General features: G+C 46.7%; 1 protein-coding gene across 4 annotated transcripts in view; it reads right to left on the bottom strand.

The window, feature by feature from the left end:
* LOC144157724 (lipase member H-like) overlaps positions 1-22,550 on the bottom strand; it is a 219,323-nt gene that overhangs the window by 51,596 nt on the left and 145,177 nt on the right. For 3 of the 4 annotated variants that reach the window (XM_077688502.1, XM_077688503.1, XM_077688504.1), the window contains exon 5: positions 3,552-3,857. In XM_077688502.1, the coding sequence (XP_077544628.1) occupies positions 3,552-3,857 (306 nt within the window). The remainder of the gene's footprint in view (positions 1-3,551; positions 3,858-22,550) is intronic. The other variant, XM_077688505.1, reaches the window with a different exon arrangement.

Here is a 22,550-nt window from a genome sequence, read left to right as displayed (position 1 = left end):
GGCATGCGCACAACCACTAAAGTTGGCTTAAAAGCGGCGCTCACGACGGCTGAGATGGAACAGCCTGGCGGCAGCGAATGGGTACGATGAGAGCAGCAAGAAACAGACTACCGCAACTACGACCTCCGCCCGACGTAGACTAACCAGCACGGGGTGTGCGTACACGGTGCGGCTTCGGTAATGGACACACACATCGTCGTAAGTGTTCAGGAAAGCACCGTATTACTTTCTGCGCAATCGGTGGAGTGCGTCATTGATTGTCGCGTTGCTCCCATGACTCTCTGTTTGATGCTAGTTCTGTGTTTCATGCTGATATTTCTGCACATTCCTTTAGTTGTTATCCCGGAATAAACCGTTCATTTCTGTTTCTTGGGTGTCGTTGTCAGTGTTGCAGTGTCGCAAACCCTCCACACAGGAAGGGGGTTCCTTCAAAATTTTGAAGGATGCTTTTACACGCTATTACGTTCTTTTACTGGAAAACGTCGCACCACAAAAGGAGGAAATAACATTAACAGCACCTAATAGTAGCCTGCTATTACCAATCTTACTTCGTTATGATTCAAGAAACGTCGTAATAAAATTTTATTTTTACCCCACGTTCCAATAACATGCGCGAATAGCAGGTGCCATGACGCAAAAAACCTTAGAACAGTGGCGCAAAGTCCGAAAATAAAAACTGGGAATACAAAAAAAAATTGCACCAATCCACCCTGTGAATGTGGTTGGAAAGCAAAGCTGTAAACGGCACCCACAACGACTACCCATGCGACATCAATGAAAATTACTCACGCCGCTCTACAAATAGTGAAACCAGAGAGAAGTAAAATGCACTTGGTAAGGTTAAATGATTGCATGAATCATGGACAGTGGTTGGTTGAGTTGTATTGGTGTAGCACATTAGTGGAAACTCTTTATTTTACAAAATTAAAGCTCAAACCCGGTGTTAGACAATCCTACTTCTCCGTCTCGGCCGTCGCGGACTGAGGCGACGAGATCAGCGGCAGAAACAGAGGAGGAGACGCTGGAGGAGGAGGTGGAGAAGGAGGAGGAAACACTTCTATTAAGATCTCTGAACGGCCCAGAGTGCGCCCCAAGAGAGTGGTTCCTTCTTCACTGTAGCCCATATTCAGTTCATGCCGCCTGTGCTCAGTCTACCAGTTGAAGCTGGGTATGCAGAGAGGGGCTGGATAGCAGCATCTCCCATTGCTCTTGTTCGGTAGTTCACGGAAAGAGAGGAGAGGGCTCAGGGGTAAAGCCGCACACCCCGAATGTGGCAGAGTGTTCCTATTTCTAAGAACAGTTTACATGCAGCGTCATAGCGATTCGGGTGCATTAAGTGAAGACGCGTCGGTTGTGGGAAGGAGCCAGATTGTATGAGCCGCAGGGTAGTTTGTTGTTTTATGGAAAGGTCAGGGTAAGGCGAAGGTAGTGTCTGTCTCAGAAGGCGATTATCTTGGGTTATGTCCCTGAACGATACAAGCGGGTGACTGTGCTCGTGCAGCTCCATAGCATGGGGAGTAAAAGTGCAGGCTTGGTGGGCGTATTCCTTGCCCTCCATGGAAGCGTGAGCGGGTGTCCAGGTCAGCTGAATGGAACCATTTTGGCACTGGTTTTGTAGCGCACGCAGTGAAGGTCGGAACACCAAACCCGACTGATAATTTCGGTAGGCTTGTTGGGAATCGGTGACTACCTTACGAACCCGTGGTTGAGTGAGGCACAAGCAAGGAGGTTGGTTCTGGAGTTAGCCACGATGATGGCGTACTGCTGCCCTCGATGTTGATAGGCGTGTCTGTAGATATCTGCATGATCCCCACCGAGGGTGGTGTTAACTTGAGCCCGTGCTTGTCGGCGACCCTCATCGTGTCAGGGTTTATATTTCTAAGCAAAGAGAGAATCTTTAGTTCTTGTCGACAAAAGCACAGGAGTACATAGAGCGGAGTGACATTCTGTGCTGCCCAGCCTACCTGTTGAAGGATGCGGCTACCCGCCGAAGTTCTGCTCATTCAGAGCTTCTGCATAGAAAGATGACCCTCTATCAGCTCTTCCACCGTGTTGTGGAGCCCCGTGCTAAGCAGCCTCGGTGTGGACGCACTCATGGGAAGACCGATGGCCTGCTCAACCGCCTTTCTAATCATTATATAAAGCATCTTTATGTCCTCCTTGCCGAAAAGAAATCAGGGGCTTGACGTAAGTGATCCTCGAGAGGACAAAAGCTTAGACTAATCGAAAGGTATCGGATTCCTTGAGGCCTGGATTATTGGTGGCAACTCGGCTGATCATGTGTATGATTTTAATGATGCTGTGTTTGGGGCGCTACAAGGATGCGTATCTCTTGGTGTTGGCCTGATAATGTAGGCCCAGAATTTTGATGCTGTGGCTTGGAGTGGTGGCCTGACCATAAAGGAGTATTTGAATGTGTTCCTTGAGGTGTCGTTTGGCGTGAGGGTTGACGACAAGGAGCCGGGAATTTTTACGTGAACATGAGAAGCCACAGGCTTTAGCACATTGGCGTACTAGAAGTGAGATGCCATGAGTTGGTGGGAGCTTCCGTTAATCGCTATCGCGTGGAATTTAGCGCGAATGCAGGGGTTAACCCGTAGATGTGCTTGGTGAGTGCAACACTTGTCTTCTCCGTCTGAGCGTGGGCTCGTAGCTAAATCAGTAATGTAACGGGCTGTGGCTTTGTTACTCTATTATTTCCAGGTTCGATTCGTGTTGGTTCCAGTAAATTCTTTTATTTCTTCGCGGCAGTTTTCTGTTGATACCAACGGTCGCGAAAGAACTTTTAGGGGGTAGAGGTAAAAAGCATTGCTTTAAAACAGAAAACATAGACGCCATCCCGCCACGCAAAAGTGGATGAGCAGCGCAGCTGGTGTAAACCTCTACACATGCTGATGGGGCAGGGTATGAAATGTTACTCGTTTTCTCGGCCGGCTTGTCGCTTGAACTGAAATTCTCTGGTGGAAAATGCTGCGTCCTGACGAGTGAGCTCGGTGTCTTGGGACGAGAAGTGCTAGGCCCCACGTAGCCTGACCCATGCGCTAGCCTTCGAATGACCCAAACCTTCCTCCCCTTAGAGTACAGCTGCAAATGAAATCTTTACCTGAGGGGGGGGGGTGGCTAAGGGGGGTTCCATAGTTTATTGGCGCCTTATCGTCCATCGTGCGGTTTAGATGCTTGATCTGTGGCTTTTCATTACATGGATACGGAGCTCTATGCTGCGCGCCTAATTAGCCGGACGCATGCGCTCAGTGTCTTGGGCGAGAACTGCTGGGTCCTACCTGGGTTTCCTGTTTACGCCACTAAAGTTTCTCGCCAGCAAGAGGTTAACAGCCTCGCTGTAAAAAGCCCTCATCGAACGACAATCCCACCCCCTAGTCAGGTCTACGAGATGCTGCTTACAATTCTGTGGTTGTTGCCGCATAATCACGTATCATTTTTTAAAACAATAAGGAATGGGAAATATCCACACGTCACGTTTGCACTTTAGAACATAAACCTCAATTAACAGTGTTTGCTGCGTTGGCAAATAAATGGTTGGAAATGCTTACCTTATCCAAGAGTGCCTTAATGAGATCGTTTACCCAAGGGCTTTGACGACTGCCATTCAACCCGTGAACAACTGCAACAAGGGGCTTTGATATATTTCCAGAATAATTTGAGTAAAATTTGTCCCATGTATCTTCACTAACATCGATACCTGCCCGGTTTTCGGCGTCGTAGAAAATAAAAGTTGTGTTTTCTTCTTGTGGATTTATTGGGCCACCTACTTCGAGGCCTAAGCCATTTTCAGGAGTAAAGCATACATTTCTGTGGCAAGTGTAGTTTCCTTGGTTCTCGTACACGAATGGTTCCGCCTGTTTTTAGGAGCGAAAGCACAGATTCAGTAAATAATTTGACAACAATCCTCAAATTTTGGGGTATACAAGAGAAACACTTTTTGCATTCCATAAAACAAATGAAATACGCAAAAGAAAATTTCCTGATACAAAATACTAAGTAAAGATTGTCACTAGAGCATATGTCCTGACCTCAGCCAGGAAAACAGCATGTGTGCGTAGAAGGGCGTGCCCTTTAGATAGTTGTTATAGCACAGGAGGCCTTACATTAGACAACAATTTTCAAAGACGATGGTCCTTGCACTACTCAACCGCGTCATCTTTGGTGTGTCGGTCTGTCTGTCTTTCTGTACCTCGATTCAGCAACGTGGCGAAAGGATAAAATAATTTTTAAACGACAAGTTTATATAGGATACCGTTCAAAAATAACAAATCCGGCCAAATAACTCCTACTAGTCAACATTTTTGACTAAACAAAGTGTAAATTAGGCATATTTGAGCAAAATACCATTACATAACTGGTATAATACTGGCAGGATTCTTCATATTCAACAATATATGTGCGCTTGATAGTTCTCATAAGGCACGAAACGTACACGTTGGAAGTACTATTTGACCCACCCAAAAATTGCACAGCTTCCACTAGTGGTGCAGGGCTGGTGAAACAGCAGAGCTAGAGGCCCTTCATCATCCATCGGAGAGCCTGCTGTTGCACCTCACATTCGTTTCCGCACTTGCCGCTGGAAGTACTGCACGACTGGCAGGCCCGGATCGGTTTGTCGGCAGCTTTTCACATCCCTCCCAAAGTGGATCGCGTTAGCACGCGCAACTGCCCGCGGCAAGTGGTTTCGCGAACTCGGCGTCCGTGCTCCCTACTTCAGGGGCGAAGGCACGTGAACTGGCAAGAAAAACAGCGCGCGAGAAATCACGCCATGAACGCCGCGCAGAGTGTTCTCGAAGTTTGCGCTGGACGACACCCGGAGCTCCTCATGAGGCACACTCACAGCAGCACTCGGTATTTTTCCTTGGTATATTTTGCGAGCTACGTACGTGGCGCAAGCCCACATGAAGCCTGGACCATGCCAAGCAGCCTTTACGAGGCGTACACTCACATGCGCTCGGATGGGGTGAGTTTTCTGGCAACGTCCACGGCGGAACTAAACGCTTAAATAGCTGTGCTGTTAAAATTAAAAAAACCTATAGCCTTAGCATAGACGCCGTGGCAGCATTCCAAGTTCATTTAGGTCCAACAGAGAACTGGGAGGCGGGCAAACTGAATTCACTTAAGCGAAATTTCACCTTGTTCATTGTGGGAGCACGAGAGGGGAGGGCAGGAGTGTGATAGGTGGACGAGGAAGGCAATACAGGCATTTCAGTGGGACGTGAGGATATAGGCGGTTTAGGGGCGCAGCGTTTTAGGGGTTCGGGCTGTCGACGTCTCATGCCGTCGACGTCTCGTGTATTCGCGGCACTAATACACCGGGACACTCGTTTTCCGACGCCTCGCGGTAGAATATTTAATCTCAGTGAGAAAACACGTACTAAATGAACACACCGGGACACTCGTTTTCCACCGCGTCGCAACCGAATGCTTCGGGCTTCAAAGACATGACACTTACGGCAGACCTGTACACCTCCACACCCCAACTCTTTCCTCTCCGTGGGCTCCAAGAACTTCCTTATGCACTGCAGGCTTCAGCGCTCCCCAATGTTCACAATACGGTTACATCTCAGTTGAAAAAAACGCCAAGGCACCAAGAATACACTTATACACTGCATGGTTCGCCCCTCCCCAAATTTCGCACCTGAGATTTTTGTTTGATTCCTTCTGTTTCATCACACAGACACAAGTGCGCGTAAATAAATATTCTTTGTTTGGCCTCAGCTATGGTATTGCATTTCTTGACGCACACCACTGGGGCAGAGAAGTGTGCGACTATATTTCTACCACTTCGCCCCCCAACTGTTGGTCAATCCCTAGGTGGGCTCCACTCATTCATACTCCTGTTAACCGGAGCAGCCGCCCCGTACTTCGCACGGCCTTAGAGGTGTTCGACCTACTGTCCGGGTACACACCAGCCAATGAATCTCGCGAAACGCGAACTATGGCGGAAGCGCCCAACTTCCTTCGACTTTTAAACAACCTCGTATGCCGAGCGCATTCTGCGGAAATCTTTTCGAAGACTTCAAGGATCGGTTTGACAAATATGAATGGGTCTCTAGGCTGTAATACTTGAATGTTGGCCACCAAGTGAGAGACGTGCACTGTTCGTCAGAGAATCATGCGAGAACAAGGTTTGAGAACCGTAAAGGGAATCTTTGATGATGAGACATCCGCCACCAGCTTTGTGATACATTCTCGAGCGTGAAACGTATAGACCATGAACGCGACTTCCGGAATCCCGTTAGAACACACCCAACCATGGTGCACAGTCAGGAACGGCGGATGTGTATTAAGACGAATGAGATATGTTCAGGTGGATTAATAGGAATAAGGCTCAATTAAGTTGGAATAAATTAAAAATGCGCAGAATGGTAAAATACCATGGTTGCTGTGTTGAACGTTAGACGGGCATATAAAAACTGCCCGCAACAATTTAACGGTCACCTTTTGTGTTCAAAGCGCGCAAGCAAACTTCAGTGTCCCTTCAATTTTTTGTTGCCTTTTTTAACAAAGAGGATGGTTCGTAGGAGAGTACCAACCAGATCTGGTCTGAAGGAGAAGATACTGGCAAAAGAATTAATTTTTAGCTGAAGTTTACGCTCCCCACCCCCAAGGACTTTGTGCATGTGCCCACGTAGCCGCCACTGTCTTTTTAAAAACACCCCACTCCTCCAGAACATAGGAGTGGTTGGCATTAAGGTGCTTTTTAATGATACTATATCGTTATGTTGTGCTACGGAGAAACTCATAAGATTTTCAACAGGCCCTTATAGTTTCAGTGAACTACGTTAGCAGCTGCCATTAGTTTCAAAAAGTCAAAGTTTTCATTGTGTGTTTTATTTTGTCTACCCACAACTCTGATAGGCATGCTAGTGTTGTACATATACTTTGCAGTTATTTCCATGGGTTCGTATCTTCTTCCCAACAGCTGTGAATATAGCGGACTTAAAGAACATAATTCCCAATTCATTTGAGTAAGATAGTATTCTGCTGACCTTTCATCCGCACCACTAGCATCTGTTTGGCGAAATTTCAGATCGAACCAATGCGGCCACCCTGCTCATTCTCCTGAAGCCCGCTACTCGGCGTTTGTCGTGCGCCGTCCGCGAGTAGAATGTGTTCACAGTGCCAGGGGTGCATTGTCCTGTTCAGTTGTCTCGGTGGTCTGCCATGGGTGCTGCTAAACCCCATGGAATGTTTCCTGGTGCTTCCATTATTCAACAGTTTTTGGCATTCTTCGACGTAGATCCCACTGTGTCTCCTTTGCCGTTCCCTCTGCCCTGTAGCCGCTCCCGTTTACACTTCCTCCTGTGCATGAATGCTCTCGGGTGGTGCCGAAACACCAAACATCAGTGGTCACGGCGGCAGTGCAAGGATGTGGTTCACGAACCGGTTTGTGTCCCTGATCAAGATCGCAGCTGGGGTGCTGGTGTGGTTGACCAAAGCATCGTTTAAGTGGTTTACGACAAAGGGGCCGCTGTTGATACCATGGCCTGCTGAATTTGAACCGATGTACGTCTCTTCACGACTACTACAACAGTTCCGCCACTGTGAACGGGATTCTATGGTGCATTACGCCGTACATATTGCCGTCGGATATGAAGCGGTAGACTGGAGGAGGGTCCAGCAATGGCTATGGCGGTAGCGAAAGGATGCGGTTCACAAACCCCTTTGTGTTCCTCATCCAGGTGAGCAAACGATAGGAGAAATGTTTTAAAAGCAACAATGCGTGTTTGCTCCTGCTGCCGGGCCCCAGGCTCGATCATAGCAGGCTTTGTTATTTTTCGGTATCGCTTAGTTGTTTATTGCTTTTCAGCGAAGACATTAGAGAAAACCCAGGCTTTGACGAAGTGGCTATCTCAGAGCAGCTGAATGCTCTTGCGGCAGATATCGCAAAAATAAAGAAGCCAACGATTCAACTAGCGAGGACCTCTAAGCCATTGCTAAGTAGCTGGAGAAAGTTACCGTTCTTAAAAATGCAAGCGTCTGAGTGCAGGGCTAAAAATTCTCAGCTAAAGAAAAACCTTGCCGTGACGACAAGAAAGTGGATCACATAGAAAATCATAGCCATCGGTCAAATTTATTATTTTTGGTGTGCAGAGACAAGCAAAAAAAAAACCACAGCAAGGGCGCAGGAAATAGGCACAAAAGAAATATACAACGGCATTCTAAAATTGCGAATGTCAGAATTCTACAGAACTCACCGTTTGTGCCGCGCTAAACCGGGGGAGGACACAAACAGCACACCGGTAATACTAAAGCTAGTAGATTGCCAGGATAAGGCCGTGATTTTCAGAGAATGAGCTAAACATAAAGGTTCCAACTTTTACACTTGCAAAGATTCCTCGCGCTCAGTGCATGATACATGGAAGAAACTGCGGCTTCAAATTAAGCAGAACCGTGACCGAAATGAAAAAAAATGTCACTGATTCGAGACAACGTTCGCATGAATTTTCGCTTGGAATGACGAGACAGGCGACCTCGTTTCCTGAGATAAAAAAACAAAAAGTGAACCCAAAATTGGCGAACTACGGCACAGCCAGCGACGGCGTCAGCAACTCTTCTTAGTCCTAATGCCCACCGCTTGGTTAATAATGTGCACCAACTGGGACCACTGATTTTGGCTTTCAAACCTTATGTAGTTACAATTACCGAAACCTAGCTTTATGCGAGCATATCAGACACAGAATTCGTAGGGGTGGCGGTGTGGCAACCCTTTTCAAATACGGTATCAGTTACTCTATTATGGGCGACGTGCAACATATAGATGCCGTATGGTTTGATATGCATTCAAACAACTGGGATCTCTTCGTTTGTGCTTTCTACAGACCGCCGAGCTCAGATCCGGATTATCTGGCTCCATCATTCGACGACTACATGTACACGCATGCGCTACGTAGCGGAATATTCATGTCAGGGGACTTAATGTTCCCCCAAATAAATTGGAACTCGGCGACGGCGTCCGATGCCGCAGAAAGCGTTTGCATCATTTTCTCTTTTAATTTCAGGCAGGTTGTTGTGAGGCCACTCGTATGCATGGAGCGTCCAGTTCAAACCTGGCCGTTGTTTTTGTTAGCAACTATTTGCTCCCTAACAAATTAACGTGGAAATTTTCTATGGCATATCAGACCATAAGGCTGTTGTTTGTAGATTTTGGGTTACAAATGTTGTTCAATCACGCACCCATGAGCGTCGCGTATTTGAATTTGAAAACGCAGACGACAACAATACGATGACTTATTCAATTTATGAGTTTCCCGGTTACTATGAACTTTGTGAGGATAAGCAGTCCCACATTGATGACGAGTGACTATCATTTAAAGGAGTACTTACACTAAATTTCTCGCTTTTAGTTTTTATGCTGTAAAGAATACCTATTGGCCCAGTAATTACGAAAATCGAACCGAAAGCCATCAGCCGCCAACACACAATTTATTATAGCACGTTTATTGCAACCAGTTTCAAATTCGGTCGCCGCGCGGGAAAATGGCCGTTCGAAGGCCAGCCTGCAAGCGTGCCAGTCTGACGTCACGGTCTCACCCGTGACGTCAGGGACGTTCGCCGCATCGTCTGCTACGATTACAAATGTTCCACACTCGCCCGAGCAGTCGACATGTCGTCTGAATTGTCAGACTCGGATGAGTCGCTGCCACCCGACAGACAGAGCAACTTTATTTGGCCAGGCGATTAGGTCGGCGATGTCTTCGCCATCGTCTGTTTTTTAATATCACTGCGGCTCGAACCGGCGAAGACCGTGGTAACAACAGCTTGTCGCCACTCTTCTAATCAATCTGATCGCGAAAAAGAAGCTCCACTTGCGAGGAAGTAGATGTTAGTGTGTTGAAAATTGTGCTAGGGGTTGTTATCAACGCTGAATTTAAAAGCGGCCTTCAGATATTTGCCACGATGGTAAGCCTACGCTGACCGGCAGCGGAGGTTCGGCGCTCCGACCCAGCACTGCCGGCACCACGGTGCGGTGAGCGGCCGAAAGATGGCGCCACCTGCGCGCTAGAATCAAAACAGGCCAGGGCAGATATATTGGTCACCGATCTCTGAAACAGCAATTATCGCCAAAATAAAGCTCAGTATGCGAGAAAGGGGACGATAGTGGGGTGAAAAGTTGTGTAAAGGGTGGTCATTCGCAGTTGTACAGATACAGGCGGTCAAATATTCGCCACGATACTAAGCCTGAAGTTCCCAACACCCAAGCTGACCCGAGCAACGCCGAGCCCGCTGGCTTGGGCGACAGTTCTTGCGGCCGCCGCCACGCACGAACTCAGTCCACGTTTAGCGCTGCATGTCGTCGCGTGGGAAATAATGCATCTTGGCGTCGTCGTTGCTTTGCTCAGACAGGCTTCCACGAGCAGTACTTCGCATTCCGCGATCTTGCCATAGCACAACTTGGGCGAGCTCGGCGATGCGCACCGCCGCATGCGCGTCAACATCGCGCACCGCGCGGTTTTCGGCACCAGCGCAAGGCAACACATGCGCCGGCCACGAACTGAAGAGCAAAGACGTCGAACACGCAAAGTGCGCAAAGTTTACAAGCATTGCTCACACAGCTCCTCCACAGTACGTCTCCTGCCCAAACGAATACCACCGACAACAGCAGCGCAGGATATCGTTTCCGGTTCCGAAAACGTCTATATGACGTCACCCTGAACCGGCCACACACGCAGGCCGATGTTTCGTCACGCCGAAAGCGATTACGCTAGTGCTGCCGATTTGTGGAAGCTCTCGGCCGGGACATTCAAAATCAATTTTAGATGTGATTCCGGCCTCGAATCGCTGCAAAAAGTTCTGTGAGGCATCTGTACAAACTAATGAAGCCAGTTATATCATTTTTAGGCGTCAAAATTTGGTGTCAGTACTCCTTTAAGAATAACGTTGTTCACTGCATTGAAAACTTTCTCCTGGCCGTACCATAAAACACAACAAAACATTTAACATAAAACGCAGTATCAAGCGAATAAAAAATACAAGTAATCTCAGTTGATTTCTGATTACCGGGCGCAATGAAGTTTAATGACGTCGTGCTTACAAAATACAACTTGTGATGCTAAAAATATTTTTTAAACGTCATATTGCATAATAATATTAAGATTGTTCCTGAAAAGATTTACCAGTACATGCGCACTTCGCTAAACCGTAATTACCAGCCTTCCGACTTATGCGCAAAAGAAAATGCAAACGCTTTAACGATTGCTATCGCACTATTTTCACCTGCGATAACGGCTAAAATAAGAAATCTTCAACGGGGCATGACCATTACTTGTTAAAAACGCTGGGGATTGTTGAATGTGGTGTTCCATCCTGATTACTCAATTTAATGAAAAATATTGCCCGGAACACATTCCCAACAGTGTTCTACAAAGTTACGCAAAACCTATTAATGAATAGCTTCACATTCTTTACGCTATTACTACGGGAGCAATTTATCCCTAAAAGTGAAAAGATTGCTAAAATAATCACATCACATAAATGGAAAGACGCCTCATGCCCTTTAAATTACAGGCCTATCTTCCTCACTTCCACATGTTCGAAAATTCTTGAGAACATCATCCTAACATTTTTTCACTGAAGTCGTTCAAGCAAATAACCCGCCTAATCCCAACCGACATGACTTCTTAAGGTGACTATCGGCTATCACTCAGCTTATTAAAACTGTACACGTTCTTGTCAGAGCCGTAAACGAACATTCACAATATGCTGTTATATTGCTGGACATTTTAAAGCGTTCAAATTGCGTGTCACATCTAAACGTAATCTTAAAATATAGAGTGTGTGCGTTAATGATCGCTGCATTCACTGGATCAGCGATTCCCTATATGACCGGTACCAGTATGTCCAGCACGGGAATACACTTCTGATATTGGCAACGTTACGTCTGGTGTACCGCAGGGCAGTGTTGTAGCTCCGTTATTGCTTCTGGTATTTGTTTGTGATATAACAGAGAACCGTAATGTAAAAATCCAGCTATGCGCAGATTACTGCATTTTTATAAGAAAATAAAAACAAAGAATCAGCTGAACCTCAACAATGGCTTTAATAAAGTACGGCTCCCAAGTGTGCTCCCAAGTGCATTGCGTGGGGGGGGGGGGGGCACTTAACGGGCTTTGCTGAATGCCCGAGGTGATTTCAACCACGGCGACAAGACCCCACATACGCTCAAGTCACCGCTACCGCCCGGTCTTCAAAGGATGGGGCCTCACCGAGTCAGCGACAGGCTTCAAAATACCCTGCCTTGGGTAAGCCCACGAAGCAAAAAGACTCGAAGAACAAGGCCAACCAGCCACTCCGTAAACCCGAATGCTGATGCCCCCAAAGTGAGCACCAAACATTCGTCTCTCTAGCTGGCTACACAATCCCCCCAACATCCCTGATGTTTTTCTGCAAGAACTACGAACAATTCGACAAGAATTGGCACAACTTCGCAAGGAAAATGCCATGCTAAGACAAGAAAATCTTGCCCTCAAACATGCCTCTAAGCCCTCCACAATGCCCATTAACCCCCCTCTTCCCCCCTCTTTCACACGAAACTCTACCGAGTTTCCTCCTTGTCCCCCATCAATGTCGCTAGACTCCAACACATCGCCTCCCTCCAACAGACGGGCAACAGAATCGACTGCTCCCATTGACGACAGCCGAGCCTCCCTCGTCGACCAGATTGCAGCCGTTCAACGCACTTGCCATAACGCTTTATCCGAAAAAAAGCTGAGTACGTCTATCTTCATCAAACCCTATTGACGCACCAAGCTACCACAAAGGCGGTGGTGGAAGCCTTAAAGACAGAGATACACGCCTGCCTCACTCAATTCTATGAAATCAAAACGACTTTTTCCGCCATTTTGGTACGATCCGCAAGCTCTAAACCTCTCCCTGATCTTCTTATGACCCCTCGCAAGACTTCTAGCATGCTCCGTATCTGGCAATGAAATTTCCGGGGCTACGAGAAGACGCGGAACTCCCTATTGCTCTTCACCCAATTCCAAGACAAAGCCCCTGATATAATCGCTCTCTAAGAAACTGGTATAGCAGGCAAACTGCCGGGTTACGAAAGCCTTCAACACACTGGGCACCATGTTACAGCACATCTAGTTCACCGCAACCTTGTCGTGAATCAGGTATTCCTCACTGGAACAACAACCCCACATATTTTCATTGAAGTGCTCCCTCACCGCAAGGGTGACAGTAGCATCTTCATTCTAACTATCTACAGCAGATCCAGAAATCAACGAAACAGGTTCAATTTTCTCAGCTTCCCAGAAAGCAGCCAAGCACCCCTCCGCTTTGTCGGCAATTTCAATTCGCTCACACGTGATGGGGTTATGCGTATATCACAAAAAAGGTCGTCTATTGTGGGAACAAATTTAAAACGGTCATTTCACTCCGGAATAAGCTCCTTACACGGCCACCCGTCTGGGTACGAGTGTGTAGAGGAACACTGCCCCCTATTTAACCCTATCCAAAGATGTCGAACAGCTGCAATGGATCTGCACCGAATTTAGCTTGGGTAGTGACCACTACATTCTACAATAGAATGTCTCCATCGCCAAGCAGCACCCTCCCCCATTGCGGCATACTCAAGTTACGGATTCGGACAAGTTCCGCCAGATGAGATCCCACCTTCAACTTGCAACACCCCCGGATCCGGGCAACTACACAACTTGGGTCAAGCAACTCTTACAAGACACCCAGCAGCCAGCGTCCACCTTTATCCGGATATTTCCCCTGACAGAGTCGACTCCCGCCTTCAGAACCTGTGGAAGGCTTACCGCAGCATACAGAAGCGTTGGCTGCGTAACAAACACAATTAGGCCCTTCGCCGTAAACTTGCTGAGCTCGACAGACCATACAGAATTATACCAAACAGTTGGCTCAAGAACAGTGGCATCAAATTTGTGACCAGATGCGGGGAGCGCTCAGTATGCGCAAAACGTGGACCCTCCTACGGCGCCTACTCAGCGCTGAGGACACACGCACGGCCCAGTCTCTCAAACTAATGAAACTCATGCACAATACCACTGACTCCCTCTTCGAAATCATGACCAAGCTTCGCTCTCTATGTATACCGGTAGGACAACAAACCCAACTTCCAGCCTATCGCGGAGAAGATAACGACCAACTCGACGCTGACATGACGAAGCAGAAGTCAGGACAGCTCTTCAAACCATCAAACCAGGTTGAGCTCCCGGTCTTGACTCTGTTACCAACAAGATGCTCCCGAACCTAGAAGACGCCTCTATCCCACAACTAGCCTAGTAGTAGAATCACTACTGGCGAAGTGGCACTCTCCACCCAGACTGGCGCACAGCAGCGATTTCTTCCATCCCACAACCCGGCAAACCTGTAGCCCTCGATCAGCTCCGCCCCATCTCGCTTAGGTCCTGCATTGGCAAAGTGCTGGAACACGTCATCCTAGCCAGGCTCACCCACCACGTAATTGAAACTGAAGCCCTTCTGCAAGAAGTGCTTGGATTCAGACTCTCTGCTCAAGATCTACTTCTACATGTATCTAATGAAATTATCGAGGCTGCCAGCAAAGTGGACAATGCAGCCGTGCTGGCGCTTGATCTTAAAAAAGCCTTCGACATGGTCACTCACGAGGCAATAATGGCCGGCATCTCAGCCATTTGCCCTGGTTTGATGGTCTATAACTATGTCAGAGCTTTCCTGAGTGACCGCACAGCCACCATACGCCTGGGCTCACACTAGCTGCCCATACCATCTAGCCAGGCGAGGTACTCCCCAAGGGGCCGTCCTCTCCTCTATGCTTTTCAATCTTGCCCTCCTGCCTGTTGCCCAATCTCTCAAACAGATCCCGCACCTTCGTTTCGGCATATACAAGGATGACATTACACTGTGGGTACCAGGAGGTAATGATGGACATATTGAGAGTACCCTCCAGGTATGCGCCAATGCGGTCAGCTGTCAGGCCGGCTTGGCCGGACTCACCTGCTCCCCTTCCAAATCTGAGCTGTTGATCCTCCTTCCACCGAAACGTACTCCTGCAAATCCCCAAATTGAAATAACGGCACAAGGCCATACTGTTCCAAAAGCCTCCCACCTCAGAATCCTCGGCCTACTTATCCAGCAGAATCGACCCAATGCTGTCTTCCTACAACAACTCGGATCTCATGTCGGCCAAATTATTGCACTCCTTCGGCGGGTAAACAACCGACACCATGGACTAGATGATCGGGACCGTTTTCACCTAGTGCACTCTTTTTTATCAGCCGCCTCCTCTATACCCTGCCATATACACAAGTCTTCAAGGTTCAGCTGAACAAGATCGATGACCTCATCCACAACGTCTACTGCGCCGCCCTGCAAATACCCACTAACGCATCCACGGATCGCCTGCTCAAGCTGGGAGTTTTTAACACCTCCACCGAATTATTTGAAGCCAATTTATCAGCCCAGAGAAATAGCCTAGAAATAACAGAAACGGGCAAAGTCTATTCTCGCTGTTCAAGGGATTCTGCTGTCCGTACAAGCTAAAAGTGCCATAGATATTCCACTCTAAATTCGGGAAACAATATTCACAAGGCCCCTTCCCCGCCACATGCACCCCGTTTGCCAGTTCCCGTGACCGGGAACTGGCAAAATGGCCGGAAGCACCGTGTGATGCGGCGGAATACCGCCGTCACAACGCCTACGCTCTGGTGGTAAGGCGCAACTCCGCTTGCACCCACCTCAGCACGCTTACCATCTTAACTACCTCCCCCACGACTGCGGAGGAAGCGGCCATTGCGCTGACCCTCACAGAACGTCCAACCCCGCCCAAGATAGTCACGGACTCCAAGCTGGCTTTGTTACATTTCGTACAAGGGACCATCTTTTCTGAAGCCCTCCGCATCATCGAGAGTAACCCACCCCAAAAGATGGAGTTGGTGTGGGCTCCGGCTCACGATGGCCTGCCGGGAAACGAACTGGCTCATGTCATTTCTCGCGATCTCACACTCCGCGCTGGTTGAGCATCGTCCCCCGACACAGCGCGCGCTCCTCCAAAGAACGCCTCATCACGTTCGAAGACATCGTGGAGCACTACCGACGCTCTCGTCGTGCTTTCTTCCACTGCATTATTCCATCACGCCTTACTAAACCCGCTTTTGGCGACTCTTGCAAACAGACTCCTTCCCATGCAGGGCTCGTCTACCCCACATCCACTCCTCGTCATTCCCGTCTCCCAACTGTCCCCAATGCCCCCAACATGCCCCTCTGGAACATTCCATGTGGGCTTGCCCTTACGACTCCTTCTCTCAAATCTCCAATAGCGAGCTATGGAGAGAGGCGTTGGGTTGCTCTAGCCAGGAGATTCAGGAGGCCGTGGTACGCAGAGCTACCGAAGTCGCGGCTGGCCTCCGCCCAGCCGCCACCAACCCTGAGTAACCGCGGCTCAAATAAAATTTCTCTCTCTCTCTCTCTCTCTCTTCTCTCTCTCTCTCTCTCTCTCTCTCTCTCTCTCTCTCTCAATGAGTCGATGAATAGAGATATTTTGGAGTAATAATTTCGTCTAATCTTAGCTGAAAGCACACGGGATGTCGTACCTAAAGCCTTCAACAAGCTTTTCTTTTTGAGGCGTGCTTTAAAAGAAGCCACGTAGGAAACAATGCTTCTAGCTTATACCACTTTTCTACGCCCCGTTCTGGAGCGCGCAAATGTGGTCTGGTTCTCCACTTCAAAGGCAAACATTGCTTTATTGAAAAGTGTCAAACGTAAGGTTGTGCACTTTATCGTTACCGGAACAGGTGTAATGCTCTACAACGAAAATGTTTAAGCGAGCATGCCTTAGTGAACCGAAAAAGTGTCCTAAACCGAACCGTTTGAAGCTCTTTATTTAGTTTACCACAATGCGTTAAAGGTAAACTCCGATGTTTATATTCAAACCAATAAAACCCGCCCTACGCGACACAAACATTCGCACACACTTGAAGAAAACTCTTGAAATAGATGACACTATCCAATTTTCCTTCTTTTCCAATTCGAATTACAATTAGTTTGGCAATTTCAATCTGTGGTGGCGCCGCAGAGATTGCAATTCATTAGCTGATACCATTACTGAACACATAACGGTAAAGAAATGCACTGCTATTCGTGAAATTCCCGTCCTGCTTTCGTAGGATGGTTTTCATTTTCACGCAATTTCTGGGCGTGGATGATTTTTTTGGGCATGTGCTATCTTTTCGTGCCCGGCTTACCTTATTTTTCTTTTATGGTATAATTCTTTTGTTGTTGCAAACTGTTTGCTTCTATAAAACCTGTGTTATACTTTATGTTCATTTTTGTAAAAAAGCAGGGTGTTTCCGATTGTGTTTTTTGGCGATGCCTGACCCAGTAAAAACCCCCGCATGCGTGCATGAAATAAATAAATAAATAAATAAATAAATAAATAAATAAATAAATAAATAAATAAATAAATAAATATATAAATAAATAAATAAATAAATAAATAAATAAAAATAAATATTAAATAAATAAACCAAATTCACTTTATTTTGAGGTAGAATCCAGGTATTCCGCAGGACGCGAAGATTCTAAGCAAGATAGGCCGCAGGGATCATAGCATGGTTAGGTGAAAACTCACGCTAAATCTCAAAACTCATAAAAAGTAAGAAATCTAGCATCAAGTCAGTCAGGGACAGGACGTAGGTGTTTAAAATAACCCTTCAGGAGAAATCGGCGCTTTTAACGGTAAGAAAAGGACAGTGTTGACACCCTAAATGACAACCTAAAAACAGCAAGCACAGAGTCAGCAGCGGCCATTGTCGATGCTGCATGTCGAAAAAAAAACTGGGAAAGTAACTCAGAAAACCAAGGAGCTTATTGCGAAGCGTCAGAACCCGAAACGGTCGAGTAACCTGGGTGAAATGAATTAGCGTAGCCTTGAAAGCTGATAAACGAAAGTAAAACAAATTACATTTGTACGTAGAACATGGCAGTCATCGACGACGCGTTGGAACAAGGAGGAAGCTGGCTGTTGGTAGATACAGAATGTACGCACTCAAAAACAAACAGGGTAATATTACCCAAAATATTGTTACGGTGAAAATGGTATATTGCGGGGTAATTAAATATGCCACACGGTGGGGAACACAGCAGCACACAGCCAGAGAGCGAGATGGTTCGTGCTCTTCCTCCTCGTCGGTCAACCGTCCACCGCACCAGCTGTCCGGGCTGTGGCCAATCTCTCGATGTCCATATTCCTTTCAGAGGGTCCATACCCAACCCGTGACAATATCGAAGAAATTTTAGAACGACTCCACACCATACGCCAGCGACGTTGCACCAGAGGAAACTACTGAGCATACAAGCTTAGCTTGCGACGTTCCGCTAATAACTAAACAAGTAGAAAACACGCTGAAGGGCATAAAAAGAAGGAACACTGCAGGCCATGACAACGTAACCATCGACATTATGAAGGGGGGTGGAGGTATAATATTATAAAATGTTGCAAACTATTCTCAGAATGGTTTAATACTTTAAAGGTTCCTTCCGCCTGGAAAAACGCCATCATCGCTTTAATTCGCAAGAAAGAAGATTCCAAAGATCTTAAGAACTACAGACCCATCGGCCTATGGCCGGTTGTATACAAGCATTGTATTAAGGGCAGTAGTAAACCGCAAAAACGACCGCCTAGATTCCAAGCAGCGAAGGAAACAGGGCAGGTTTAGAAAATACCCGCCGCGGTGGCTCAGTGGCTAAGGCGTTGTGCTGGTGAGCGAAAGAATGCAGGTTCTATTCCGGGCCGCAGCGGGCGGGAATCAAACCGGGAGGCGAAAAGCAAAAGCGCCCGTGTGCACGAGATTTCGGCGCACGTTGAAGCTCCCCAGGTGGCCAAAATTAATCCGGAGCCCTCCAATACAGCGCGCCTCATCACCTTCGTTGCATCGGCGCGCTAATCCCTACAATAAATCAAGGCTTGGTTTAGAAAACGATCCTCTACAACGGATCCCATCCATGCCATCCACCGGGTAATAGAAAAATGGGCAGAGTATACTAACCGGCTTTACATAAAAATTACAGACTATGAAAAGCCCTTTGATTCACATAACACCGCCGCAGTGACGGATGCCTTAAAGAAGGAAGGAATAAAGACTACCTACCTACGACTCCTAGGGGACATATATGATGAATACACGGGAACGATTTCCTTTCACAAGTAAACTGACAATTTCACGATCTGATGGGGAGTGCGACAAAGATATACCATTTCGCAAAATTTTTCACAGCATGTCCGGAGACTGTATTCAGGAGGTTGGACTGGGAAAACTTAGGTTTAAGGATAAACGGGAATATTTGAGTGATTTGAGGTTTGTAGACGACAGAGTGTCGCTCAATGAATCTGCACAAGAACCCCCAAAATGATTGCAGAACAACAATCAGAGAGCTTCGCTGTGGAGCTAAGGGTAAATATGAATAAATCTAAACTAGTAATAAATAAACATGATCAAAGCGTCTTTTTAGCATAGGTACCGAAATACTGGAACACGCTGAAGAATAGAATTACCTTGAACGGACGAACAGTGCTTATACCAACCCCGAGAAAGCAAGCCGGCGCAGAATAGGAATGGGTTTCGGCACATTCGGAACGAACTCCCATCTAATCAAAAGTAAGCTAACTCTAATCCTAAAAAGAAAGCTTTTCAACCAATGCACCCTACCGGTGATGACATACGGAGCGAAAACTTGGTGCCTTAACGGACTCACTCAGCTTCGTTACAGCCACAAAAGATGTCTTTTTAACGAAAAAAGAGCAACAAGTATTTAAAAACATTCAAATTTTGGGCCATAGTGACGTGTTATGAGCAAGAATGACGTCATACGGGCCAACAATAAAACATAATTTTTAGCGTGGACTACACGTTAGCATTCAAGTGATGCGGTCAAATGGAATCAGAGGCCCCATTAAAGACGTCCAGTCATGTGTCCTCGCCTCAGGTGAGTTAGGCGGCCGCCAATCGCAAAAACAAGGTTCCGTGACGTCATAGAAAAGTTGCGGGAAATTGGCTAGGGTGTCGCGACTGCTTCACACGTCTTCTTTAATATCTCCGTTATTTGTTCGAAGATTGCGATGATATTGGTATTATTGTTATCGGGAATAAGCAGTCTTTCTAATAAACCAAACTTGTATTTTGACTTCATGGCTCCTTCAATAAACAACAAGATACCAAACTTAGGTGCGCTCAACGTGCCATAGAGCCAGTAATGTTAGGTGTAACTTTTAACGGCAGAAATCGAGCAGCCAGGATTCGGGAGCAAATTCGAATAGAAGGTATCATAGTTCAAATGAAAAAAAAAATGGACTTAGGCTGGCCGGGTAGTACGACGAACTGGTAACAGGTGGACCACGAGGGCAACAGAATAGACACCAAGAGAGGGCACTAGGGGGAGGGGAAGGCCATTAATTTTATGGAGAGACGAAATAAGAAAGTTCAGAGGAAAAGAATCAACTCGGGTTGCACCGAACACAAGCGGGTAGAGGTCATTGGGAGAGGCCTTCGTCCTGTAGGGGACCTAAATAGGCTGTTCTTGCTGCTGCAGATGATCACAGATTAATGATTTTTTCCTTATTTTAGACTCATCTCTCCGCATCCATCCTGTTTCCTTGGTTGTCTACCGGTTATTGGTCCGTTTCACCGCATAGCTAGCTCAAATCTATTCCTTTTATGTAATCTTAACAATCACATTTTCTACTCGACCCACGCACCTCGTTTGGCTGACCCTACATGTTACTTCTGTCAATCATCATTCCCTGGCTCGTTCAGCTTAACTAATTTTGCTTTCCTGTTCTTTAGTAAAGCACAAAATTTGAACTTCTGATATCATTGGCCGTAGAATTCATTGGTCGTATACCATTGGTAGGAGTCATAGAGGCCGCTAAGTTTTTATTACATGGGAGTAGTTGCGGAGTGCACCGCAACCCATTCCAAGTCTGCTGGGTTTTCGTAGTTGTGGCGGGATCAGCACTGACTACTTTATAAAGGTAGTTAACTTTTTCTACTGGTTCTAGCGTTTCGTTACCTGTACTTAAGAGGCGCGCTTTCATCGCGTCCATTCGTTATTTCCTTAAAATTATTCGCTTTTCTTCAGCCTCAAGGCAGACCTTGGGGATTGTAGTTCCTCAGACATGTTTTTGCGGGTGTTAACTGCAGACTCACCAAAAAAAAACATTAGTTGACTGCAGACGTGAAATGGCTGAAGTATCTATATCATGAGGCGTAACCCTTTTTTATACTTAATCCTGTGTTTTACTAGTCAACCCCAAGGCTTTTCTCTATTTTTGCTAGTTTTTAGTTTTAGTTACACATAGAAAAATACCAACGAGCAATCACGAATACAGAGGGTGTCAAGCACGCTATGTTCAGAAAGGGCACACGAACAAACCAACAAAGTACGCAAAACCACTCAAACAATCGCAAATGTAGCACAAGAAATTATCAGTTGAAACGTTTTTCGACAGCAGCTTTAAACTGCGCCGGAGTTGTGTGAGCTACGACTTTTTCGGGGAGGCCGTCCCATAGAGTTTCTTAGTAAGTATACTAGAGAGGAAACTGTGCCTCGTAAGCCATTTCGTCATGGGGGTTTATGGGAAGACGAACTTTTTGTCTTGGGCTTGGCATTACAATTGGATTCTTAACCGGTTTTGGGGATTTGCTTTGTTCACTATGCATTAACACGTTTACGAGCTACAAGGAAGCCGAAATCCTCCCGTTTCTGTGGTAGTCGTGTTCAGTGAAACAGCAGCCAATGCGTGATCGCACCTGACGTTGCTCATGCCCCAGTCGAGGGACGTAAGACTGAGCGGGTAATATGCCACCGCGGAATTTGTAGCCGACGAACAAAACCTACTTCGACGAAGACAAGATACGGTAGATACGGGCTCTTGTATGCGTCCTATCTTGTCATCGTCCACGAATGTTTAACGCCACGTTTTATTTTTTTTTGGTAAACTAGCTGTAGGTCGGTGCATCGGTTCACCACGAAGGCAAAGTTTTCATAGGAACGCTCAAAAAACGTTCGAAACTCTTCAAACAACTTATTATCTGAAATAATGGTAAAATTAATAAAATAACAGTCTCTAATGAGTTACGCCCCAAATATTAACATTGTTCGTAACTACAAACTTGGCCTGCGGAATAGCAGGCAAAACCGTCCCGGCAAAAATACGCTTTACTTCTTTTTTTCTTAGTAATAAAACAGCCTGTTTTTATTTTCCACTTGCATATTTGCACAGTATTTTTCGCGCTTTTGTGGCACTTTGTTGAAATTTGCGGTGACTAAAACGTTTAAATCCAAGCCAATGATGCAACTAAGGCGAGAGCGATGTATAATGGTGGTCCATGACGACACAGACGACCTTGATGTGAGCCGTATAGAAGCTATTGCCAGATTCCTCTCTAGTGCATACTGTAAGAAACTCTATGGGCCGTCCCAGTCGATGGCTGTCGAAATGGTAAATAAATGAAGGTAGGAGAAGTGCGCGCGTGAGGTGAATAAACTGCTTTTGAGTGGTTGATGCGATTCGATGGGTGGTGAGCAGTTTT

Source organism: Haemaphysalis longicornis, unplaced genomic scaffold (assembly GCF_048455015.1).
Source record: "Haemaphysalis longicornis isolate Haplotype H1 unplaced genomic scaffold, Haemaphysalis longicornis Haplotype H1 scaffold_10, whole genome shotgun sequence".
NCBI lineage: Eukaryota > Metazoa > Arthropoda > Arachnida > Ixodida > Ixodidae > Haemaphysalis > Haemaphysalis longicornis.
This window is presented reverse-complemented; position numbering and strand designations above follow the sequence as displayed.